Genomic DNA, 25,769 nt, shown 5'->3' with positions numbered 1-25,769 from the left:
AACAGTGGAAACCCACCAAAAGTGACCCCATTTTGGAAAAACCTTCAAGGAATTTTTCTACGGGTATAGTGAGCATTTACACCCCACGGGTCTTTTGCAGAGTTTATTAGAATTAGGGCACGAAAATTAATATCAAAATTTTTTCCACTAAAATGTCGCATTTTCTCATTTTCACAAGGGATAAAGGAGGAAAAAAACAACCATTTTTTATAAAGCAATTTCTCCCGAGTACGGAAATACCCCACATGTGGTCATACGTTTTTTCATTAGAAATGAATTAACCCTTTCAGGACTGATCCATTTTTTGCTTTCATATTTTAGATTTTCACTCCCTGCTTTCCAAGAGCCATAACGTTTTTTTTTTTCATCAATAGAGCGGTGTGAGGGCTTATTTCTTGCGGGAGGAGCTGCAGTTTTTATTGGTAACATTTTTTGGTACATAAAAAGTGATTCAAAAGTTGTATTACATTTTTTTTTTAGAGCGAGGTTGACAAAAAAAAAAAAAAACTGCGATTTTGGCGGTTTCAATTATTACATTTTTTTAAGGTGTGCACTGTGCAAATTAAATAATGGTATATTGTAATAGTTCTGACTTTTACGGACGTAGCAATACCAATTTTGTTAATTTTTTTTACATTACTTTAGAAGAAAAATGTGAAAAGGTGTTTTGTTTTTTTAACTTTAAAAAAAATAATTCTCACTACTAATAACTATAATTCTTCTACACATTTTATTAATCAATCCCCTTAGGGGACCTGATCCAGCGATCATTGGATCGCTGGTACAATACACTGCAATACTAATGTATTGCAGTATATTGTTATTCTTACAGGCTTCTGTAACAGAGCGATCGCTGTACCTGTCCGTTAGTACCGAGGGGGCCTGCTGTAATACACAGCTGACACCCGCAGCTTATGGAGCGGGCTCAGCATGTGAGCCGGCTCCATACATCAACCGCCGCACCATGACCGGCAATTAAGTCATAGTGCGCAAAGGGGTTAGTGCACAGCGGATGGTTCAAAGTGAAAATTGCAATTTTCCACTGATATGCCATTTTAGTGCATAATATGTTGTGCCCAGTTTGTGCCACAGAAGACAAATACCTCATAAAACGTTAAGCGGGTTCTCTCAGGTATGGCGACGCCGTATGTGTGGGCGCAAATTGTTGATTGGGCACACTGCAGGGCTCAGAAGGGAGGGACACCATTTTGCTTTTGGAGCGCAGATTTTGCTTGGTAGTTTTTCTGATATGTAATCTGTGCGGGGTACATCAGGGTATATGTAATCTGTGCGGGGTACATCAGGGTATATGTAATCTGTGCGGGGTACATCAGGGTATATGTAATCTGTGCGGGGTACATCAGGGTATATGTAATCTGTGCGGGGTACATCAGGGTATATGTAATCTGTGCGGGGTACATCAGGGTATATGTAATCTGTGCGGGGTACATCAGGGTATATGTAATCTGTGCGGGGTACATCAGGGTATATGTAATCTGTGCGGGGTACATCAGGGTATATGTAATCTGTGCGGGGTACATCAGGGTATATGTAAGCTGTGCGGGGTACATCAGGGTATATGTAATCTGTGCGGGGTACATCAGGGTATATGTAATCTGTGCGGGGTACATCAGGGTATATGTAATCTGTGCGGGGTACATCAGGGCATAATAAGAGGGTATAATAATGGGGTAAATAAATAATAATTCATAGATCTGTGGCCGGTGTCGCACTGATAAATGGCGCCCGATCTTATCTGCTTTTGGAACGCTCTGCACATTTTGCATCGCCATATTCTGAGAGCCAGAACTTCTTTATTTTTTCTCCACCGGAGTGGTGTGAAGGCTTATTTGTTGCGGGACAATCTGTCGTTTTCATTGGTACCATTTTGGGGTACATGCGATTTATTTATTTTTATCACTTTTTGTTCCATTTTTTTGCAATCCTGAGCAAAAAACAGGAATTCTGACACTGTTTTTTAGGTTTTCTTTTTGCGGCGCTCACCGTACGCTATAAATGACATTTTTACTTTATTCTGCGGGTTGGTACGATTACGGTGATACCATATATTTATAGGTTTGGTCCTTTTTTTTAGCGTTTGCACAATAAAATGACTTATTTATAAACAAAAAAAATTTGTGTCACCATATTCTGAGAGCCATAATTTTTTTATTTTTTAGTCAAAAAAGCTGTGTAAGGGCTTGTTTTTTGCGGGACGGATAGAAGTTTTTATTGGTACTATTTTTGGGAACATGCGACTTTTTGATCACTTTTTATTCTTTATTTTGGGAGGGGTGGTGACCAAAAAAATTGTGATACTGTCGTCGTTTTTTATTGATTTTTTTGGGGGTGTTCATCGTGCGGGGAAAATAACATTACAGTTTTATAGTTGGGGTCGTTACGAACGCGGTGATACCAAATATGTGTACTTTTTTAACGTGTTCATTTTTTTTCTATAATAAAAGTTTTATTATAGGAAAAAAAGCAGTTCATGTTTATATCACTTCTAACTTTTATTTTTACACTTTTTAAAAAACATTTTTATAACTTTTTTTTACTTTTTTAACTTGTCCCACTAGGGGACACTTAGTCTTGCAGCTTTGATCGCTGCTAGAGTACATTACACTACACACGTAGTGTAATGTACTCCAACTGTCATTGTGACGTGACCGTCACACTGACAGGAAGCAGAGGAGGAACGGCCGGAGGCTGTTCCTCCGAGGCTTCCGTACATGGCAACCCGGAGGTCATTATCTGACCTCCGATTGCCGTGACAAGCATCGGTAGCCCCCACGATCACTTCGTGGGGGCTGCCAATGTGCTTCAAACCACTTAAATGCGGCGACGGCAATCCGTCGCCGCACTTAAGGAGTTAACTGCCGAAAGCAGCGGCGATGGTCCGCTGTCCGGCGAGACTGATGTCTCAGCTGTCTAGGACAGCTGTCAGCGCGGGTCTGTCACTCTGTGTTTACACAGGGTGACAGTTTGAAATGCGGACGAAAATGCACGTCCTGGTGCGGGAACTAGCAGCCGACCAGGACGTGCATTTTCGTCCTTGGTCGTGAAAGGGTTAATCAATAGGTTCTGTGTGCTCCAATGGTGCCAATGAAAACTACAACTCGTCACGCAAAAAAAACAAGCCCTCGTAGAGCTACGTGAAAATAGAAAAAGGTTATGGTTCTCGGAATGCGGTGATGCAAACCCCCCCCCCTCAAAAAACAAACAAACGCAGTGTCCTGAAAACCCAAAATAGGTTTTGTCCTTAACCCCTTAATGACCGGGCCATTTTGCACGTTAATGACCAAGGATTATTTTTTGTTTTTTCACGGTCGCATTCCAAGAGTCGTAACTTTTTTTTTATTCCGTCGACATCGCCGTATACGGGCTTGTTTTTTGCGAGCCGAGTTGTATTTTGTAATTGTACCATTTTTAGATGCTTATAATATATCGATTAACTTTTATTAACTTTATTTTAGGAGAGTATTGAAAATAAGCAGCTATTCCAGCATTGATTTTCACGTTATAAATTTACGCCGTTTACTGTGCAGCGTAAATAACATGTTAACTTTATTCTATGGGTCGGCACGATTACGGGAATACCAAATATGTATAGGTTTTATATGTTTTTCCTACGTTTGCACAATAAAAAGCCTTTTAGAAAAAAATTACTTGTTTTTGCATCGCCGCATTCCAAGAGGCGTAACGTTTTTATTTTTCCGTCAATGTGGCCGTATGGGGGCTTGATTTTTGCGGGCCAATGTGTAGTTTTCATTAGTATTATTTTGGGGTACATAGGACTTATAGATTAATTTTTATTTAATTTTTTATGGGGGGAATGGGAGAAAAGCGCGAATTTTGCAGTTGTTTTTTTGGACGCCGTTCATCCGGCAGTTTAATTAATGTGTTAATTTTATTGTTCAAGTTGTTACGATCGCGGGGATACCATATATGTGTGTGTGTAATTTGTTTTGACACTTTTACTAAATAAAACCACTTTTTGGGCAAAAAAAGTAGTTTTATTTGATTTTCACTGTAATCATTTATTTTTTTTCACCAACTTTATTTAACTGATTGCCATTTTTTTTTTTTAGTCCCACCAGGGGACTTCACTATGCGATGTGCCGATCGCATATATAATGCTTTGGTATACTTAGTATACCAAAGCATTATTGCCTGTCAGCGTAAAACTGACAGGCAACCTGTTAGGTCATGCCTCCGGCATCGCCTAACAGGCAGATGATGAAGGCAGACCTGGGGGTCTTTGTTAGACCCCCGCTGCCATGGAAACCCGACGGCGACCCGCGATTTCTTTGCGGGGGCGCCGATGGGGTGACAGAGAGAGCTCCCTCCCTCTGTCAAACACATTAGATGCCGCTGTCACTATTGACAGCGGCATTTAATGGGTTAAACTGCCGGAATCGGAGCGCACTTCGATTCCGGCAGTAGCAGCAGGAGCCAGGCTGTGTATAACAGCCGTGCTCCTGACGCTGATCGCGTGGGTACAGTCTCAGTACCCGCGCCATCACAGGATGGATATATCCGTCGTCCTGCGCGAACTAGCAGCTGCAGAGGACGGATATATCCGTCCTTCAGGGTTAAGAGATTATGGAGGCATATTTGGGAATTGCATGGGGAAGGGGTGAGGGAGCGAGTGTTGACTGTCCTGTGTTTCTTGTATATTCGCAGCTTCGGCTAGTTCTGTGTTACAAGCTCTACAGCAAAGAATGGAACGATACAAATCTGCAGCACAGCAAGCCAAAGCCAACGGTGATGACCGGAAAGCGAGAATGCATGAAAGGATTGTCAAGGTATAAAGGACGGTCCATGATGTCGGTCCTTATCACTTCCAGACATCATTTTTATTAAAGGGGTTGTCCACTTTCAGCAAATGAATGTTGTGTGTAATTAAGTTATACAATTTTCCAATACACTTTCTGTATGTATTCCTCACGGTTTTCAAAATCTCTGCTTGTTGTCATTCAGTAGGAACATCCATCGTTTACATCCAGCAGGTAAAATTCTGTTCATGGTCATGTGATGGGCACACAGGTGCTGGGATCATCAGAAGACACCGCTCTGATACACGTTCTGTAACTGTAACGAGCCCAGCACCTGTGTGTCCATCACATGACCATGGACAGAATTCTACCCCCCGGATGTAAACGATCGATGTTCCTACTGAACAACAACAAGCAGAGATCTTGAAAACCGTGAGGAATTAATTCAAAACGTTTATTTGAAAATGGTATAACTTTTAATTATACGAAAAATACATGAATTGGCTGAAACCTGAAAACCCCTTCAAAGCTTCATTAGCATAATAAGCTATACTGTTTATTCACCTAAGCTGGCAGGTGTGAGCTCATATAGGGTTAATAAAACCAAATCTGAAGCCATGTTTACCACAGCTGAGGGCCAACAATGTGTTTCCATGGAGCGAGCTGCACCCACCGTCCACAAGGTCCATAATGTCAAACATCAAACTCTAGAGCTTTCCAGGAAGTGACCAAACTACACAAAGGAAAAATGTCTGACAGAAAAACTCTGTTGCCCATAGCAACCAATCACAGAACAGCTTCCATTTATCAAGAGAGCTATAAGAATTGAAAGCTGTGATGTGATTGGTTGCTATGATCAACAAAGCCAGTTCCTCTGTCAGACAGTTTTCATGAATCTCCCATATAATGTGTTGGAGAAAACTGCTATAGTGAAGCACAAGTTCTCAGAAATGTTCCTTCTACTGCTGTTATATTTGGAATAATTAAAAATCACCAGTATGTCCGATACTGTCAATGGTTATATTTGCGCCTGTGAAAGCTGGGTGGTCACCATTATGTCCGCCATTCTATCTCCCACAGTTGCTGACACCCAGCTTTCCCAAAACGAGACTTGCCATATAATCGGTGCTATATAATCCGCTGCTCGGGCAGCCATAACCTAAGCACTTTTGCATAATATTTGCTTATGTAGCGGCAGCATATTCTGCAGCGCTGCACAAGGATTTTCATTATTACCTCGTTCCCTGGGGCTCATAATCTAATTTCCCTTTCTCAGCGACACTAGCGCCAATTTCATAGGAAGCCAATTAACCTACCAGTATATTTATTTTAGAGTGTGGTAGGAAACCCCCCAATCATGGTGAGAGCATACAGACCCCATGCAGATGTTGTCCTCAGTCAGATTCGAACCCAGGACCCGAGCGCTGCAAGACCACAGTCCTAATCAGATTATTCTAAATCCGCTGTTACTTGTGCACCATTGGTATAAAAATCTCTTTACCCGCAGCAATACCAGGATGCCATCCGAGCACATAAAGCCGGGAGACAGGTGAATCTGGCAGAGCTCCCGGTTCCTCCAGGTAAAAGTTTTATATTTATTTAACGTGAAATGAAAATAAGAAACTTGGAGTAAAGATTGTGGGTTTTTGATCTAGGCTTCCCTCCGTTTCCTGGCATGGAGAACACTGAGGGTGAGGGAAGTGTGGAGAAAGCGCTAGAAGCTGCCCACAAACTGGCAAATGCCAAGGAAGAAGAAGAAGCCGAGGATGAAGATGACGAGGTTGCCAAATGTGTCTTCTAAAATATTACATTGCTGTCCACATGTATAAATAGGATGTATACTTCAATAGACTTTTCAAATGAGTGACTTCAATAAGGCTCCATGCACACGGCCGTGCTCCCATTATAAAGTATGTCCTATTTATTTCGGTAAGTTTCTACGGCACGAACACCTTCCCGTAAATATACGGGAAGGTGTCCGTCGGCCATAGAAATGAATGGGACCGTAATTACAGGCGATTTTACGGTCGTCTGCAAAATTATGAGTAGATTATTTAACATAGTTGTCTAAAACCATTCAACATGACATAATCTAAAACCATTGATATATATATGGTATGACTTCTGCATGCAGACAGAGGTAAAGCAGCCAGTGATCCCTAGAAGCTGACTAAAGGGGCGGGGCTGTGACTACCCCAGAATTATGTTCATCAGGAGAAGGTAGTTAAATATTTCTTACTGCAGACGACGCCTGGTGTATCTTATGAATGAACCATTATAATTTAAGGGCAATAGCCAATCCGTTCAAGACTTTGTATTCTGGGAATCTATTAATTTGGGAATCTATTAAAATATGAATGTTATTACCTGCGATGTTTTCAGGATGAACAGCCCACAAAGAAACCCGTCCTGCAAAAACCTATCCAAGTGGTAAAGCCGCAGATATCGCCAGCTGTGCCACAACAAGATGAGATGTCCCTCAAAACCAAAGATGGTGGTACTGCGGTGTCTCCGGATAATCTCCCGCCTGCAGGTATTACTGGAGAAATTGACAGTAGAGTGTAGTGTCCTGCTCTCACTATAAGAGTGTCACCACCTACACCTGTCCTGTTATTGTCACTATTTCAGTACGAGAGCAGATGGAGTTCTTGGAGAATCGGAAAAGACAATACAGAAAAGCTGCCCTACAAGCCAAGCAGAAGAACGATCTGGAACTAGCCAAACAGCACATGAGAGTCGCCCATGTTCTTCAAGCCTCTATTGATAAACTCAAGGGTGGTTCTCTGGTGGACATTGCCAAGGTTAGAAATGCAAGGGCTAAAAACAAATATACACCATTAATCTGCATGAAAAGTAGTGCAAATACATTGCATGACCTATCTTGTACTGATCCTGAGTTACAGCCTGTATTATACTCCAGAGCTGCACTCACTAGTCTGCAGGTGGAGTCACTGTGTACATACATTACATTATTTCTCTTGTACTGATCCTGAGTTAAAGAGGCTCTGTCACCAGATTTTGCAACCCCTATCTGCTATTGCAGCAGATCGACGCTGCAATGTAGATTACAGTAACGTTTTTATTTTTAAAAAACGAGCATTTTTGGCCAAGTTATGACCATTTTCGTATTTATGCAAATGAGGCTTGCAAAAGTCCAACTGGGCGTGTTGAAAAGTAAAAGTACAACTGGGCGTGTATTATGTGCGTACATCGGGGCGTGTTTACTACTTTTACTAGCTGGGCGTTCTGATGAGAAGTATCATCCACTTCTCTTCACAACGCCCAGCTTCTGGCAGTGCAGATCTGTGACGTCACTCACAGGTCCTGCATCGTGTCGGCACCAGAGGCTACAGTTGATTCTGCAGCAGCATCAGCATTTGCAGGTAAGTAGCTACATCGACTTACCTGCAAACGCCGATGCTGCTGCAGAATCATCTGTAGCCTCTGGTGCCGGTGTCCTCGCTCGTCTGACACGATGCAGGACCTGTGAGTGACGACACAGCGTGATCTCTGGAGAACACGGCTGTGTCTGCACTGCCGGAAGCTGGGCGTTGTGAAGAGAAGTGGATGATACTTCTATACACAACGCCCAGCTAGTAAAAGTAGTAAACACGCCCCGATGTACACACATAATACACGCCCAGTTGTACTTTTACTTTTCAACACGCCCAGTTGTACTTTTGCAAGCCTCATTTGCATAAATACAAAATTGCCATAACTTGGCCAAAAATGCTCGTTTTTTAAAAATAAAAACGTTACTGTAATCTACATTGCAGCGCCTATCTGCTGCAATAGCAGATAGGGGTTGCAAAATCTGGTGACAGAGCCTCTTTAAAGTCTGTATTATAGCCCAGAGCTACATTCGCAATTCTGCAGTCTTGAGAGATGAAATCTCCTTCTGGTTCAGCGTCTCTGGTCATTTCCATTCTGGAAACTGTCTTTTTCTACACCAGATAGTAATCTAACGTATGAAAAATTATTTCACACAATGTATTATAGGAGCTCAGCTAAGCCGTTTGAGCGTGTCTGTTGACAAAGCTGTCGACTGTTTCCAATAACAACCAACAGAATTAGGAATACGGCTCTGGACTATAATACAGGCTGTAACTCAGGATTAGTACATAAGTAACACTTTATTTACACAATTTTTTACGTAGATTAATATTATGGTGGACAGCAGTCCAATAAATTGTAAAATGCTGTTAACCTGTTAGTGACCGGCCCATAGTCTTATTACGTCGGCCACTAACTGGCTTTATTCCGATGCCATAGACTTTTTACGTCGCGGCATCGGAATAAGTAAACAGAGCAGGGAGCTGTCAAATCTCCCTGCTCTCAGCTGCCAGATGTAGCTGAGGGCTGGGGGAGTCCCTGCTCTGCCGGGTGAGATCGATATTAGTATCGATCTCACCCGTTTAACCCCTCAGATGTGGTGATCAATAGCGTGCACCGCATCTGAGTGGTTTTGGAGAGAGGGAGGGAGCTCCCTCTCAGCCCACTGACACCCGGCAATACGATCGCCGAGTGTCAGTGTCTCCGATGGCAGCCGGGGGCCTAATAAAGGCCCCCAGGTCTGCCTGTGGTGAATGCCTGCTAGATCATGCCGCAGGCATGACCTAGCAGATGCCTGCCCGTTTTAAACTGACAGGGAGTAATACACTGCAATACAAAAGTATTGCAGTGTATTATAATAGCGATTGGAGGATCGCACAGTGAAGTCCCCTAGTGGGACTAGTAAAAAAGTTTAATAAAGTTAATTTAAAAAAAATGTGAAAAAAAAATGAAAAACCCACTGCTTTACTATTAAAAAATAAAGGGGGCGTGGCCTAGCAGCGCATGTGAGAAGAAGCAGGATCCGGAGCTCCCGCTGCCATTATCCTTAAACTATATCCTGCAGTTGTTAATTTGAACGGTGAATCACGTAACACAAGAGGAGAAGTGGGGGAGAACCCGGGGACGATATTTCGGAACAAAACCAACGCTCATAATGACTCGATCCCGGAAGTCAAAGGCGGCAGAGGACGAGGAGCTGAAGAAGCAAGATGGCGCCGACGCGGGCTCCTTCACGGAGCGCAGAGATGTGAGAGGGGCGGCAGCATCGAGGTTAGAGCGCTTTGCCCGGCACACACCTACGAAGCCTGCTGTAATCAGGGGGCAGATGAGTAGTAGGGAGAGGATGGCGGAGGGTTCAGGCTCCGGGTCCCGGTTTGAGCCACTGAGGACGCAGATGGAGTCGGATGAGGAGGAAAATGGAGAAGGGGTGCCGGATAACCACACAGACGGATCGGAAGGAGGCATACATGACAAGGCAGTGCCTGGACCCACCTTGGCAGACGTTTTTTTGGCGGTAAGCCAGTGCAATTCCACTCTAGCCAAACTTACCTGTCAGGTGGGGGGGATCAAAGAGGACATTTCTATTATACGACATGACCTGCAGAAGGTGTCTGAACGTACAACGGCGGTGGAGGGTCGGGTCAGTGAGCTGGAAGACACAATGCTGCCCATGCGGAGAGATGTGAATGCAACGGCGGTGGATGTAAATTACCTTTTGTCCAAAACGGACGACTTGGAGAACCGTTTGCGCCGAAATAATGTGAGGATGGTGGGGATCCCGGAGAAAGTGGAAGGGGCCCATCCAGTTTCTTATTTTGAAAAATGGCTGCTAGAAGTGTTTGGCAAAGAATCCTTGACGCCATTGTTTGCAGTGGAAAGAGCACATAGAGTTCCCACTCGACCTGGCCCACCTGGAAGACCGCCCAGGCCAGTTTTGGTGAAATTGCTCCATTACAAAGACCGAGATCTGATTCTTAGGCAAGCCCGGGAACGCCAAGATATTAGTGTGAACGGGGCGAAAATCTCCTTTTATCCAGATTTCTCAGCTGAGATTCAGAAGCGACGACTGCAGTTCCTAGATATAAAAAAACGGCTGAGGAGTCTTCGGGTCCAATACTCCATGTTATATCCAGCGAAGCTGCGGGTGGTGGCGCTGGGGACTGTCCAATTCTTTGAAAGCCCAAAAGATGTGCTCAGATGGCTGGACAGCCATGAGGATCGTCTTCGTCAGGAGAGGGAAGAAGCTGCTGTGCGCACCTGAGATGGAAGGTTCCTGATGGGACTGTTGCTGGTGGGGGGAGAGGAAAAAGAAATGCGGGTGTGCGTTGAAATGTTGAGTTGTTGGAGGGGAGTTGAAATCCTTCTCTTTTAGAAATTGGGAAGGGAGGGGGGAAGGAATACTGGAAGGTTGACCGTGATATGATTATTTGAAATGTGAAGATAACATGTATATGCTGTATTCTGGTGGCGGGAGGATCGGAGCTTCTGAAGTACAATGCATAGAATATTTTACATGTATTTATACATTGTGAATAAGGTGCTGAAATGTCCTGATAAGGGCGAATTGTTCGCCTGCCCTGGCCCTCTTAGGAGGGTAAGTTTATGGCAAGGTGGGGAGTTGAGGGATATAACAGGGGGGAAGGGGATGTGTTGCGGGGGGGGGGGGGGTGGGAGGTTAAAGCGTGCCGTATTCAGAAGTGTATTATACTATATGGTATATCTCAATGTCGAATCCAAGCCTTGATTAGATGGGGGGAAGGGTAAATTTTATGTCCTGGAATGTCAGGGGTATGGGGGAGGCTACAAAACGCAGGGCTATTTTTGATTCATTGAAAAGACAGTCTGCTGGGGTGATGGGATTGCAGGAGACTCACCTGACCAAAGACACGGCCCATCAGGCGCATAGAACCTGGATTAGACACAGTTTCCACTCCTTTCATTCCACATACTCAAGAGGGGTTAGTCTCTTGGTACATCGGAGCCTGCCGTTTAGTTGCCTGGACACATTCAGTGATCGGGAAGGTAGATATGTAGGGGTAGATTGTAAACTTTTTAACTGGGAATGTATTATAGTGATACTGTATGTGCCTCCCCCATACTCTGTGGTCCCCATACGGGAAGTGTTAGAGAAATTGGCTGGCTGGCCGATGGTCCCCACTATACTAATGGGGGACTTTAACAATATAATGGATAAGGCGTGTGATAAGTTCCTGGGGAATGGAGGGGGAATGGAAGCCGGGATGACATCGTTTGGAAAATATATGACGGAGGTGGGGTTTACGGATGTGTGGCGAGCTAAATGGCCATCTACTGTGCAATATTCCTGTGTCTCTTCTACATATGGATCACTGTCCAGGTTGGATTTGATATTTAGTAATAGTCTGGGAGTTATGTGTGTTGAAGAGGTGGAATACTTGCCGCGCTCGCTGTCGGATCACTCTCCAATGCTAATGAAAGTCAACACCAGTCCTCAGGAGGGAGGACTTAGAATGCATTGGCGGCTAAATCCGTTCTGGATTCAATTGGTAGGGGGGGGGGAAATAGCCTCGAGTTTACAGGAATATTTTGAATTTAATTCTGGCACGGTGCCTGTAGACGTCTTGTGGGATGCGATGAAGGCGTATATTAGAGGGGTATATATACGAGAGATTACGGCCATTAAGAATAGGACTAAACAAATGGGTGTGGAATTGTCAAATAGGGTAACACTAACAGAAGAGAGTCATGTTACACACTGCACGGCAGATACGCTTGCTCAGTGGAAGATTGCCCAGAAACTATTGAGGGACCATGTGATGGAACAGGCGGCTAATAAACGACTTTTTATGCAACAGAAATATTATGAGGAGGGGGAAATGACAGGTAGATTGTTGGCCACTATAGCTAGGCCTGCACAAGATAGTGCGTTTGTTCATTGCTTACAGGACGGCAAAGGGGGGGTGGCCAAAGACACAGGAAGTGTGCTGAAGGTGTTGAAATCTTACTATACTGAACTATATAGCTCTAAAGTTGACTATACGGGAGCGTTATTGGCAGACTATTTAGAGGGTATGACATGGGTCACACTGACGGCAGAAGATAGGGAGGGGCTGGAGGCACCACTAACTCTGGAGGAAATACAACAAGCGGTGAGTTCAATGGCAAATGAAAAGGCACCAGGGTTAGATGGCATACCAGTGGAGCTGTATAAAACCTGCGGTGATGTGCTTCTGCCAGAGTTATTGACAGTGTTTCAGGATGGTTTTGAGAGGGGGTGTCTGCCCCGGTCAATGTCTGAGGCTGCCATAGTAGTTATTCCTAAGGAGGGGAAAGACAAGACTATGCCTGAATCTTATCGGCCAATCTCCCTGTTGACCTCAGATGTTAAAATTCTTGCAAAAATTCTTGCTAATAGGCTGACGAAAGTAGTGACCACCATTGTTGGCCCAGACCAGTCGGTGTTTATGCCATCAAAATCTACGGCAGTTAATCTGAGAAGGCTGTTCCTGAATATTCAGGCAGATACTGAAGATGCTCGGTCTAGAGCAGTGTTATCCCTAGATGCTGCCAAAGCTTTTGATAGTGTTGAGTGGGGGTATATGTGGGCGGTGATGGAACGCATGGGGTTTGGGAACAACTTTATTACCTGGGTACGACTGTTATACAAACAGCCAATGGCAAGAATTCGAGCTAATGGAAGGATGTCTGAGATCTTTGCTCTGGAAAGGGGGACGCGTCAGGGATGCCCGTTATCTCCGTTGTTATTTGCTTTAGCAATTGAGCCCTTAGCGAATGTTGTGAGGCAGCATCCGGATATTGAAGGATTTCGGTATGGGGACTTAGAGGAACGTATAGCCTTATATGCGGATGATGTTTTGTTGTTTTTAAGGGGACTAGATCGGTCGTTGCCGGCAGTTATGAATGTGCTGGAAAGCTTTGGTAAATTCTCGGGTTGAGAATCAACTGGAATAAGTCAGTGCTATTGCCGCTTACCCCTCTGAGTCTGCCGGTGGTGGTGAGAGGGGTGAATATACCCTGTGTGAAGGAATTTAAGTACCTGGGGATTACAGAAAATCCGAGATAGATCAAAAATTTGGTTGAAGTTACCGCTCTCAGCACTGGGACGGGCGAATTTAATTAAAATGATTTTAATGCCCCAGATCCTTTATGTGGTGCATAACGCTCCAGTGTGGTTGCCTAAATATTGGTTCAGGAGGATTCATAACCTGTTCAGGGACTTGGTGTGGAAAAGGGGGATTCCTCTAATTAAAATGGAAAAATTGCAGTTACCAAAGGAGCAAGGTGGGTTGGCTATCCCAAATGCGTGGGTATATTACTTGGCGGCGCAGTTGCAGCACTTTGCAGGATGGAAAGATAGAGAGGATTGGGATTCCAGGGGGAAGCTGCTATTCTACCTGGGGCAGCGCATGAGTATGCTAGAGGCCTTGGAATCCCATAAATTGAAGAGGGAGGTGAGAGGAAAACCTACCTTGTTATTGCTTCATAAGGTTTGGTGGGAATGTAAGGCCATACTGGGGGTTACGGGGTGCTCTAATTACATGCCCATCTGGAACAATCCATACCTTGGGGAGGTTAACACACTGGAGGGATTTCAGGAGTGGGAGCAAAATGGAGTTCGAATGGTGAGTCAGCTATATGATGAGGGAATTTTTAAACCTTTCTCACAGCTTCAGGAAGAGTTTGGCTTCCCCCATAGGTTATTTTATCAATACCTTCAACTGCGGCATGCGGCACAAGCACAGGCAAGGGTGCTGGATATGGGTTGTTCCAGTATGGGAGTGGTGGAACAGATACTGGGGGCAAAAGACACAAAAGGGCTTATATCTCTAGTATATGGCACGCTGCTTCTCAAATTTCTAGGAGATCCGATGGCAGAAGTTAAAACAAAATGGGAAAGAGATGTGGGAACATTGACAGAGGACGAGTGGAGGGAAATATTAGAGTCACTGAAAGTCCTCTCCCTTAGTGTGGCGCATAGGAGGTCGCAACTTTTTCTCTTACACAGAGTATATAGAACACCTAAGGTGCTCTGGCAAATGCGGCTTAGATCTACAATGGAATGTCAAAGATGTTTATTGGATCGGGCAGATCTGAAACACATGTTTTGGAGTTGTCCGAGGCTGCACGGATACTGGGGAGAGATTAAAGAAATGGTGTCTCTGATATATGGCAGGGAATTCCCACTGGATCCTAAGATATACCTGCTGGGCTGCATGGGAGGGGTGGAAGAAGATAGCGCTGAACTGTTATCCATTAAAAAGGTACTATATCACGCAAGAAAATTGATTGCTAAATACTGGCTACAGGGGGATCCCCCGGAGGTGTCTGAACTAGTGAGTTATGTTACTTATACGGTGGCTTTGGAGCGAAGAATTTATATGAAACGTGGAGCGATTCATAAATATGATAAGCAATGGGGTAAATGGGCACAATACTATGGATTGGGAGGTCAATAAAAGTGGAGTGAGATATACCAAGGGATAGAGACATGGACGCGCAGGGGGGGAAGGGGTGTGGAAGGGAGTTAAGGGTGGGGGGTGGGGATGTTATTAAAGAACCATATGGGAAATATGTAATGTATACACAGAATTTATACGAAAAGATGATATGTGTAATGTAAATTTTATTTTGCTGCTGAATGTGGATTTATAGCAGATGACAGATGTATATTGTGTATTTTCAATAAACAGTTGTTTGATTTAAAAAAACAAAATAAAGTTAAAAAGTTACACATATTTGGTATCGCCGCGTCCGTAACGACCCCGACTATAAATCTATTACATTATTTAACCCGCACGGTGAACGCCGTAAAAAATGTAATAAAAAACGACGGAAATATTGATGTTTTCTGTGAATCCTGACTTTAAAAAAAATGTGATTAAAAAGTGATCAAAAAGTCGCATCTACTCCAAAATGGTACCAATAAAAACTACAAGTCGTCCCGCAAAAAAAAAAGCCCTCATACAACTGCATCTGCGAAAAAATAAAAAGTTATGGCTCTTCAAATATGGAGACACAAAAACAAATAATTTGTGTAAAAGTAGTAAAACATACAAAATCTATACAAATTTGGTATCGTTGCAATCGTAACAACCCGCTGAATAAACTTATTGTGTTATTTATACCACACGGTAAACAGCGTAGATTTAGGATGCAAAAAAAGTGGAGAAATTTCAGATTTTTTTCTATTCCCCCCCCCCCGCAAAAAAAAAGTTAATAAAAGTTAGTTAATCAATAAATAATATGTCCCCCAAAATGGTGCTATTAAAAAATACAACTTGTCCCGCAAAAAACAAGACCTTATACAGCTATGTCGACGCAAAAATAAAAAGGTTATAGCTCTTGGAATGAGACGATGGAAAAACGTAAAAAATAGGCTGGTCATTAAGGCGTTAAACATGAGCACATCTTATTGGAATCATAATTTTACAACCTCTTCCTAATGTACAACTCCGTTCATTGGTCTGTACTCCCATTCTCCCAGGTACCTCCTCCCCCCATGGATGAGGACAGTGACTTTGTTGTGGTTGAACATGAGGACGGTAGACCGCCACAGAACTCCGATGAGGTTTATGCTCAGTTGTTAAAACTTCTTCAAGAGCAGCATGAGGTAAATAGCAGTGACCCTCTAAATACTTCACCACTTGTGTCAAGCGCAAAGTGAAGTTCTGTCTCTGATGCTACGTGTGAGAATTGCATAAAAGAAAGTTCCCAATATAAAGTGATTACTGGAAATGTTCCCCTTTATGTCTGTCATTTTCCATTCAGTTTTGGTGAGCAGCACCCCTTTTTTTTTTTTTTTGTCTGAGCGCTACATTGTCAGATTATACCACTACCAAAGGCCACACTTGGGAGTGCGTGCTAAACTTCTGAAACAGCCACCTATCGTGAGAATGGGGTCCCCGACCCCCGTTCAGCCATGTTTTGGGGAAAGACAGAGCTTTTCACAACTCCCATAAACTACAATGGAGAGAACTGCACACATGCACGGCCACCTTTCCACCTCATCTCCTCTTTGGAGTGCCAAATTGGTCAGAGGACACCCATTCTTCCAATATATGGTGGTCACAGGGATGGAATCCTCGCCCCTATAGATATTCCATAAATGTCTCAGATGGGAATACCCCTTTAAAGGAGCACTCTGGTTAAAACTGATGCATTTATGACTAGTGTAGAGCCTGAGGGGGTCAGTGCGTGGCACAAAGAGTCAAAGAACCCCAAAGAGGAATACCGCTCATATAGCCCCACAATGCCCCCTATCGGTCTGCCAGTCACACCGTGCCACTCCATAACAGTACCAGCCACATAGTGCTCCGCTATACCAGTGCCATTCACACAGTTGACAGTCTTTTCCATTATTGCCAATCCACATAGTGCCCATTAGTTCTTATCTGTCCCTGCTCCCGTATTGTGTTACAGAAGCAATCGTGTCTGTGCCCCAATAGTTGGGGGCCGCAGGTTTTGGGCACCACTTGTTTAACCGGATAGATGCAGGAGAAATGTAGTGTTACATGTGATACATGGACAGGACGGCTTTGTCAGAGTTGAAGCCTTTGTTAACAGCTTTCCGCTCTGGTTACTATCAACCATCTGGGGGACCCCCCTCTGACATCCAAATGTCCTAATAGGTCATATGAAAAGGGGTTGTTCTCATGAAACAGCCCTTCTAACGGACCTAAATAATCCAGAGAGGGACCCCAACTTTCTTAGACAGAAATTACATTTCTTGTATTTCAACAGTCTCCCTCTTTGGATACCAGTTAGTTTAGGCCTCATGCAGTCAGCTGTGTCCGTAATTACGGTCTGTGATTACGGGCACGGCCAGCCGCTGGCGGCTGCGGACAGCCATTCGCATTTTTGGCCCGTGCTCCCATATGAAGTATGGTAGTACGGTCTGTAAAAAGCAAAAGATAGGACATGCCTATCTTTTGCTGAGACTTTCTATGGCCCGGTCACCTTCCCGCAGATATACTTGGCCGTGTCTGGTCAATAGAAATGAATGGGTTCATAATTGCGGACCGTAATTACAGTCCGCGTTTACAGGCGAAATCTACGGTCTTAGTTTTTAAGAGCAGTAAGCACTATGTTATCAGTGAAACTCCATTTTAATATTTTTTCTTTTTTCCTTTAGAAATGCATGACCTATTCTAAGCAGTTCACACACATGGGTAATGTTGCAGAAACTACGAGGTAACTTTTCTAAATTTTTTATTTTTATTTTTTTTTAAAGGCTTTATTTTAAAAATTTTGTTGTACGAAACACGTACAAATATACAAACCGTACAAAATAAAGACATTCAGAGAGGCTGTATTGTCACATGTTGATATTTCTTGGAGATATTCAGGCTTGTCCTAGCCAACAATTAGTGTGACAGTCTTTGGTTTATAAAGAAGAAATCGATTAATGGGCAATTTTTATTAAGGGAAATAGTAAAAGAAAAAAAAAAAAAAAGTCATCAACCCCCTTGCAACCACAGCTCATTTTCGCTTTTTCCTCACCGCCTTCCAAAAGCCATAACTTTTTTTTATTTTTCCGTCTATATAGCCGTTTGGGGGCTTGTTTTTTGTGAGATGAGTTGTAGTTTTTCATGGCATCTTTTAATGTACTATATAATGTATTGGGAAACGGAAAAATTCTTTGTGGGGTAAAATGGGCAAGAAACAGCGATTCCTCCATTGTTTTTTGGTTTTCGTTTTTACGGCGTTTATCATGCGGTAAAAACAACATGTTAACTTTATTCTATGGGTTGATCCAATTACGGCAATAACAAATTTATATATTTTTGTTTTATATTTTACCACTTTTACAAAGTAAACTATTCGTTTAAAAAAAAGTGTTTTGTTGCCAAATTCTGAAAGCAATAACTTTTTTTATTCCATTGATGGAGCGAGGTGTAGTTTTTCTTGGTATCACTTTTTATTTCATTTTTTTTGGGGAAGCTAAGGTAACCAAAAAACAGCAATTCAGGCAATTTTAATTGTTTAAATTCTTTTTCCAGCGTTCACCGTCTGGTTAATCAACATTATATTGTAATATTTTGGACTTTTACGGATGCGGCGTTACCGGTTATGTTAATTAATTTATTTTTTTAACAATACTTTAGGGAGAAAATGGAGAAAGGGGTTATTTTTTGAACTTTTAATATTTTGGACTTTAAAAAAACTTTATTCAGCAGTTTTTTTTTCTTTTTTGTAATCTCTCTAGGGGACTTGAACCAGCGATCAGTCGCACTATGTACTGCAATATTAATGTATTGCAGTATATCGTGATTTTGACAGGCTCCTATTAGGGGCTTAATAGGAGCGCAAAGGTGGCAGACCTGAGGATCTTCATTAGGTTCCCAGGCTGCCATGACAACCATAGGCACCCCATGACCTTGTCCCAGGGGGGGGGCGATGGGCTGTCGTAGGGGATTTCCCCTTCGTTCTAACCACTTTCATGCCACGGTCGCTATTGACCGCGGTATCTAATGCCTCATGCACACGAGTTTTGCCACTCGGGCCGTTTTTGACGGCATCCGAGTGGCACCCGATTGTCTTCACAGACCGATTCACTGAATCGGGTCCGTGAAAAATTATCCGAGTCTCTGATCCGAGGAAAGATAGGACATGTTCTATCTTTCCTCGGATCACTGACGGGACTCGGCCGGCGCACACTGAGAAGTAGCCACTGACTGATCATTTTTCTGCAGGGGAAATGACACATTATATGACGACTATTGACATGAGTGAGTTGTAAGTGATGTGCGGACACATGTGGTGCCCCAGAGCTTCACTCATTGCAGCTGCTCTCGTCTCTGGGCACTAGAGGGGGTCTCGTCTCTGGGCACTAGAGGGGGTTAATGTCCGTGCAGAATCCTCCATGTTCAGTCTCGTGTTACATTGTTTGTCTTTTGATTCAGGTTTGAGAAAATGGCAGAGGATTGCAAGAAAAACTGTGAGATCCTGCATTTATCACAAGCTCAGGGCCTGGATCCTCCTCCCTATCATTTTGAGGACAAGACACTAAAAATTGTCAGGTATCCCCTTATTCTATTCCAACTGGAGAATATTCTCACAATAGATATTCATGGCATATCCACTGAATATGATCTACATTTTTTTACACCAATGAGACTCTTATCCAATTGGGAGAACATGGGCAGTAAACAGGACAATATCAGACCGGAGCTCCAGTATTCCTCCCAGTTATAAATCATGGAGGAGGGAGACCCCTCAAAACCTCTGAGACGGAAGGTGTATTTCAGACTACCACAGACTCCCATTAGACAATGCAGATAAGCTGGAGCCACTGATCATAGGTAGTGACTTCCACGTCAATTTTCAGACCATTACGTAACAGCCACAGTTAATACGCGACAGCTGGATTTTTTTCCTATCCTCTGCAGATACTATTCCTTTTTCTCTTCTTTCAACAGAGTTTTCTCAGAACTCAGTAGTACAGAGATGCTGCTCATTGTAGTTCGAGGCATTAACCTTCCGGCCCCATCAGGTGAGAGCCATCCCATATGTCTCCTGTTGCTTTATAGTGACTGTATCTGGCTTCTCTTGTTGGTTGCCCTTTAGCTGACTTGCTGACCCTGCATATGTTTGTGAGTTAGCTTTTTTTTCTTAGTGTATTCAGTATCGCTTAGTATTTTTTAATTGATTATTTATTTGTCCCATATACAGGAATGGCACCCAATGATTTGCATGCATTTGTGAAGTTTGAATTTCCATATCCAAGCACGGTAAGATACATATAATTTGAATGCAGTAGAAAAAGTGAGTTAAAGGGGTTGTCCACCGGATAGGTCATCAGTATATCTTCGGTGCGGGTCCGACACCTGGACGCTGCTCCGGCTGCCTCCGGGCACCGGATGTTATGGCCCATTATGCGATGTACGGAGCCCGGAAGCAGTTGACTCCGTACATAGCAGAGCTGCAGTTCGGCCGCTATTCAGTATGTCCAATGCTTAACGGTGAAGGGTCTGGGTGTCGTACCCCCACAGATCATGTCCAGTAGTGGACAACCCCTTTAAGGCCCTTTTACAAGGGTCAATTATCAGGCAAACGGGCGTTCACAGACTAATTTACGATCATTGCATTGATCAGCGTTCGTTTACACGGCCCATGTCAGGCCGTGTGAGGACCCTTATGAAACAACACTTATCACTGCTGCTGTTACTTTATCTGTTTTAGTCAATATCTTTACAGATTGCTGTAAAACCAGCACTTGCTGCGGCAGACATATATAACTTTTACATTTTTGTGTTTTTGCAGGAACAGCCTCAGAAGAATAAAACTTACGTTGTTAAGAACACCAACTCTCCAGGTCAGATTTTGTTCCTGCAGATCACAGGGTTTCAGTCTTTACAGAATACAAGTGAATTTAAAACCAAAACATTATTCCACAGAACATGTAGTGAGTGCCACAATGTTACAATAAATGGATAGTCGTGCGCCATTTACAATACACTGGTAACTCAACTGCCAGGGATGCCCTCGTGAAACATAAAGTATGCAACTTAGAAAAGTAAAGTGATTGTTTTTTTAAGGTAATGGAGTGGTTCGTGTCGCTGTCATTTTGCTTCTATTAATCTACATTTAAATCTTGCTCCAAATCCCCCTTTTTGGTTTACCCAATAACATTTTGGCTGCCTCTGGGCGGGGGATAACTGCATATGGATTTATAAAGCTTGCATTGAAGTCAGTGGGAGCTGCATGAATATAGTGTATGAGACAGAAGAGTAAAGGGGGCTTAACTCCCTCCCTCTGTACACCCTTGGATGGACCATCAGTGTGTATTTCCAGAAATCACCTTAACAGTTAACCTCTTCCATAGTACACAAGAATAAAATATCAATAATTATTAAGCGATTAATAAGTGCTCGCAAATTGTCAGTAGTAATACAGAAGATCATTTTTATTTTTTTTTAAATTTAAGCCATTGGGGTATCTTGTATCTAAATAAAAAGCCTGCTCGGTACTTTCCATAACTGCCTTCAATGGAGGGGGCTGCAATTAAGCACAGTTACTAGTATACGTGAGGGTCCCACTGGTAGGGATGGCACTTATCAGCCGTTTATGGAAGATGGAAAAACCATTAGGAAAGATACTTTGCACAAAACTGATAGTGTTTTTGTGCCATGCACTAGTTCTAACAGAGAATATCCCATGTGCCAAGCTCCACCATCAGACCCTGCACGAATTATAACACGGTTATCCGTTTTCCCAGCGTTGCCCATTTAATTGTAATTATTTTATTGTTTTTTTTTTTCTTTTCCACTTTCCCTTTTTAGAATATGAACAGTCATTTAAACTAAACATTAACCGCAACCACAGAGGCTTCAAGAGAGTGGTTCAGGCCAAAGGCATCAAGTTTGAGATGTTCCATAAGGGGTGAGTGTGTGGTGTCTCTGAGCAGGTTTTCTTCAGCTGAATGTTGGGGGCACAGACACCATGGGTTAAAAGGGGGATTAACAGGTGTGGTTTAAGTCCCTAAGGTTGTAGTCACGCCACGTGGCTGAAAACCACATTGTGTGAATACACCCCAAGGCCGGGTTCCCACGTAGCATAAACGCTGCAGAATTTCCACAACGGAATTGTGTGCGGAAATTCCGCAGCATTTAGAGTAGCAGCAAAGTGGATGAGATTTAGAAAATTTCATGCCCACGCTGCGGTAAAAAAACGCACGTAAACGTTAATAAATTGACCTGCGGAATTTAATTCTGCAGCATGTCAATTTATGCTGTTTTTGTTGATTTTTTTGTTGTGGGTTTTCACCATTTAATTCAATGGGGATGCAAAACCTGCAATAGAAAGCCAAGTGTTGCGTCTCTGCGGCGTCATTGCAGTGCAATGTCATCGTAGGAGGCCAGACTACGCGCAGAGAAAGACTGAAGGGGTAAGTATAAGCACTTTCTTCCGCAGCGGAAATTCAGTTTGAAAAGCCGCACCACAATGTACTGCTGATTCCAGGTCGGACACGCTGCGTGATTTTTACGCAGCATATCTGACCTGTTGGAACCCGGCTTAATACTGTGATACATTTTGTCAGAGGTTCGTGGGTTTACTTGGGTCTCCCCTATAGAGAAAAGGAATGTCCATAGGGATCATTATTATATATGGCTGTAATAATAATTTCTATCTTGCAGAGTGTTCTTGCTAAAGAGTGATAAACAGATTGGTATAGCCACTGTTAAACTGGACAAGCTGGAGACACAGTGTGAAATCCGGGAGATTGTGGAGGTAAATATAAACTTGTTTAACCGTATCTATTATTTATAGGGACCTACATCTATATCACATGAGTTTATACTTCCAGGGATAATTCCACCCAGTCATAAACTCATTTTTTAGTAGGATGTTCGTGAAAGGGGTTGGAAAAAAGTGTTTTTTTTTGTTTTGTTTTTTTTAAATAAAGGAACAGCACTATTCTTTTTTTTATAGACTGTCTGGTATTGCATTTTATCCACATTCACGCTGAGCTTAAATACCAGAGACAGTCTATGGAGAAGAGTGGCGCTGGTTCTGTAGGTAGGCTGACCGTCTTTATAACACACCCTGGCATCTTGTGCATATCTACATTTTTTCTTTCTGTTTCCTGGTCTGTTTAAAAATAATCTTCTAATTTTAGGTATTTGATGGAAGAAAACCAACAGGGGGGAAGCTGGAAGTTAAAATTAGGCTCAGGGAACCTCTTAATGGACAAGACCTTCAGACGGTGACAGAGAAATGGCTGGTAATGGATTCAGTTGCAAGAAAGGTTATTATTATTATTATAATTAACATCATTATTAGTGCAATGAATCTAACTTTTCTTACTATGCAGATCTGTGTCTCCATGGTTACAGACTACAGAAAAACCCAGTGTAGTCTGATTCTGTGGTCATCTCTTAGTTCATCTCCTCGTCTTGCTTACCTACAAACTGTAGAAGAGGGGACAGTGGAAGTAGTTAGGCCTTATGCACACAACCGTAGCCATGTGCATGGCTGTGATTTTCAGCTCGGAGTTGTGTTACCCGCAAATTGCGGGCCGTGTGCATTAATGTCTGTGTGCCTGGACTGCAAAACACAGCCGTAATAAGACATGTCCGTTCTTTTTGCGGTCCTGGGCCATGCACGGACTGTGGAAACTACGGTCGTGTGCGTGGGCCCATTGAAATGAATGGGGCTGCAATTCACCCGCGAGTGAATTGCGGCCACAAAAATAAGTTTGTGTGCATGGGCCCTAACAGAGATAAGACTGCAGGATCAGGCTGCACATAGGGTTGGTTTGTAGTCACACAGGGCTGCATTCACTGGAGCAATCAGGCTGCACATAGGGTTGGTTTGTAGTCACACAGGGCTGCATTCACTGGAGCAATAAGAAAAAAAAAAAAGGCTGCAAAAGTGTTCATAGGGTTTAAGCACACTGAAAGTACTGCTGCCGGGTCTTTTCTCAGACTATAGTCAGTAATATATTCCCTCATTATTACTTCCCTTCTTAGTGAGATCTGGTCCGGTGGAGGTAGACGGTAGCCTGTGCAATGAAGATGCTGCGTTTTCACGTCCCTGCTGGCCTGCTAAGCAACGTGTCTCACAGGCTGAGAGGAGTTATATACCAAAGGATCTCCCGCAGTATCAAAGCAAGTCAGAGGAACGCTGTCTAGATCCAAGGACATGAAATTATCAATGCAAAATGTCTGCCGCTGCGGTCCCCGGACCAAGCAGACCGCTATACCTTACTAACAATGTCACCCTTGCGTAACCTCTGGCTTTTCATGTGTTGAATGTAAATTGGGATCTATTTTCGAATTGTCAGACACCAGTGGACAAGTGTGATATAATACCGAGACTATACAGCAACTAAACTACCAGCTGATGACTTGTGCTTTGTTGCAACCACCCCCCCCTCCCTTCCGGCAAGAAAAAGGGGTTAATGAACCTCCTCACAATGCAGTGCCAGGGGAATTCTTGACTATGGATTTGCTTCAGGTGCTAAAATACTAATTCTCCCAATCTTCTCAGCTGCTTGTGCATACATGGTGGACACGTGATCAAGAAACAGATAAAACTCCTCTGAAATGGACATAGGTTTGTGCCATGAAGAAGTGGCTGCTCGGAGACCCTTCTATGTATGGATTGGTGTATACTCACCCTGACTAAGGGTTCACAGTCCAATTCTTTCTCAGCTCTGTTGGTTTTAGTGGTAAGGATGTATCCTTGTTGGGATCACTCAAATAGAACTACTCTGGCAGGGAGACGTTTCGTCCCGTAGAGCAATCGTCAACCTATCCCTGTAAGTGCCTTTAACCGATTCAGTCTGTAGACTGCGGGGTCATGGAGTTCCGTCACGTACGTTTCCAGCTTTGTCTGTTCTGTGTGCCTTTTTAAGACGGGCTGTATCTCTACAACGGTGGCACCCAACTGCTGGCCTTCCAGCCTTTACAAAACTACAACTCCCAGCATGCCCTGTTTTGCAACCGCTGGAGATCCATGGATTGGAGGCCACTGCTCTACAACTCGGTCAAGAAAGTTATATGCAGAATAATCCTGTCAAACCACACACGTCTCTGGGTTGCACAAAAGCTGTCTACATTTTTTTATTTAGTTTTTCCCCATAGTTGAGATGTTTGTGCCACGTGTAAAGCGTAAATGTTCAGACTGTTAAAGGAAGCCATTTTGTTTTTATTTATTTTCCTGAATGGTACTATATGGAGATGTTGTATTTACTGTATAGTAAAATAAACATAAAAGGTGCCCCATTTGTCTGTTTTTTGGGCTCGTGGAAGGCCCGCGTTCATAGTTGCAGAAAATACAATATTAACCTTTGCGTTACAAAATAAAATATTTTTATTAAAAGAAAAATACATTTTAGTCCAAAAGAAAAAAAATCATGTTACATAATGATTGTACTTGACCAATGGAGCAAGCAAAATAATGTTGCATTAGAACAAGTGAGGTATCATAGGATCTTCCTGGGGAGCTCATAAAATCCAGTGATAGCGGGCTCTGGTGCCATGCAGTTTGTCACATGCTTGTGTACCCTCAAAGCACTATACATGGGTTAATATGTATCATATCTACCGGCTACTTGCCAAGTCTCCCCAGACATTTGCATAAGTTAAAGCAATAGTGTATTGTGATTTAAAGGGATTGTCTATGATTAGAAAAAAAAATGATCTGCTGGTTTGG

General features: G+C 43.1%; 1 protein-coding gene across 1 annotated transcript in view; it reads left to right on the top strand.

The window, feature by feature from the left end:
* Positions 1-25,158, top strand: part of CC2D1B (coiled-coil and C2 domain containing 1B) — a 44,610-nt gene extending 19,452 nt beyond the window's left edge. The window contains exons 11-25 of the mRNA XM_075832998.1: positions 4,687-4,808; positions 6,286-6,358; positions 6,434-6,558; positions 7,161-7,311; positions 7,407-7,579; positions 16,096-16,221; positions 17,743-17,801; positions 19,514-19,630; positions 20,030-20,103; positions 20,283-20,341; positions 20,874-20,925; positions 21,893-21,992; positions 22,748-22,841; positions 23,230-23,358; positions 24,083-25,158. Of these exons, the coding sequence (XP_075689113.1) occupies positions 4,687-4,808; positions 6,286-6,358; positions 6,434-6,558; positions 7,161-7,311; positions 7,407-7,579; positions 16,096-16,221; positions 17,743-17,801; positions 19,514-19,630; positions 20,030-20,103; positions 20,283-20,341; positions 20,874-20,925; positions 21,893-21,992; positions 22,748-22,841; positions 23,230-23,358; positions 24,083-24,085 (1,457 nt within the window). The 3' untranslated portion in view covers positions 24,086-25,158. The remainder of the gene's footprint in view (positions 1-4,686; positions 4,809-6,285; positions 6,359-6,433; positions 6,559-7,160; positions 7,312-7,406; positions 7,580-16,095; positions 16,222-17,742; positions 17,802-19,513; positions 19,631-20,029; positions 20,104-20,282; positions 20,342-20,873; positions 20,926-21,892; positions 21,993-22,747; positions 22,842-23,229; positions 23,359-24,082) is intronic.
* The last annotated feature ends 611 nt before the right edge of the window (positions 25,159-25,769 follow it).

This window comes from Rhinoderma darwinii, chromosome 7 (assembly GCF_050947455.1).
Source record: "Rhinoderma darwinii isolate aRhiDar2 chromosome 7, aRhiDar2.hap1, whole genome shotgun sequence".
Classification (NCBI taxonomy): domain Eukaryota; kingdom Metazoa; phylum Chordata; class Amphibia; order Anura; family Rhinodermatidae; genus Rhinoderma; species Rhinoderma darwinii.
Note: the sequence above shows the minus strand (reverse complement) of the source record. Positions and strands in the feature narration are given on the sequence as shown.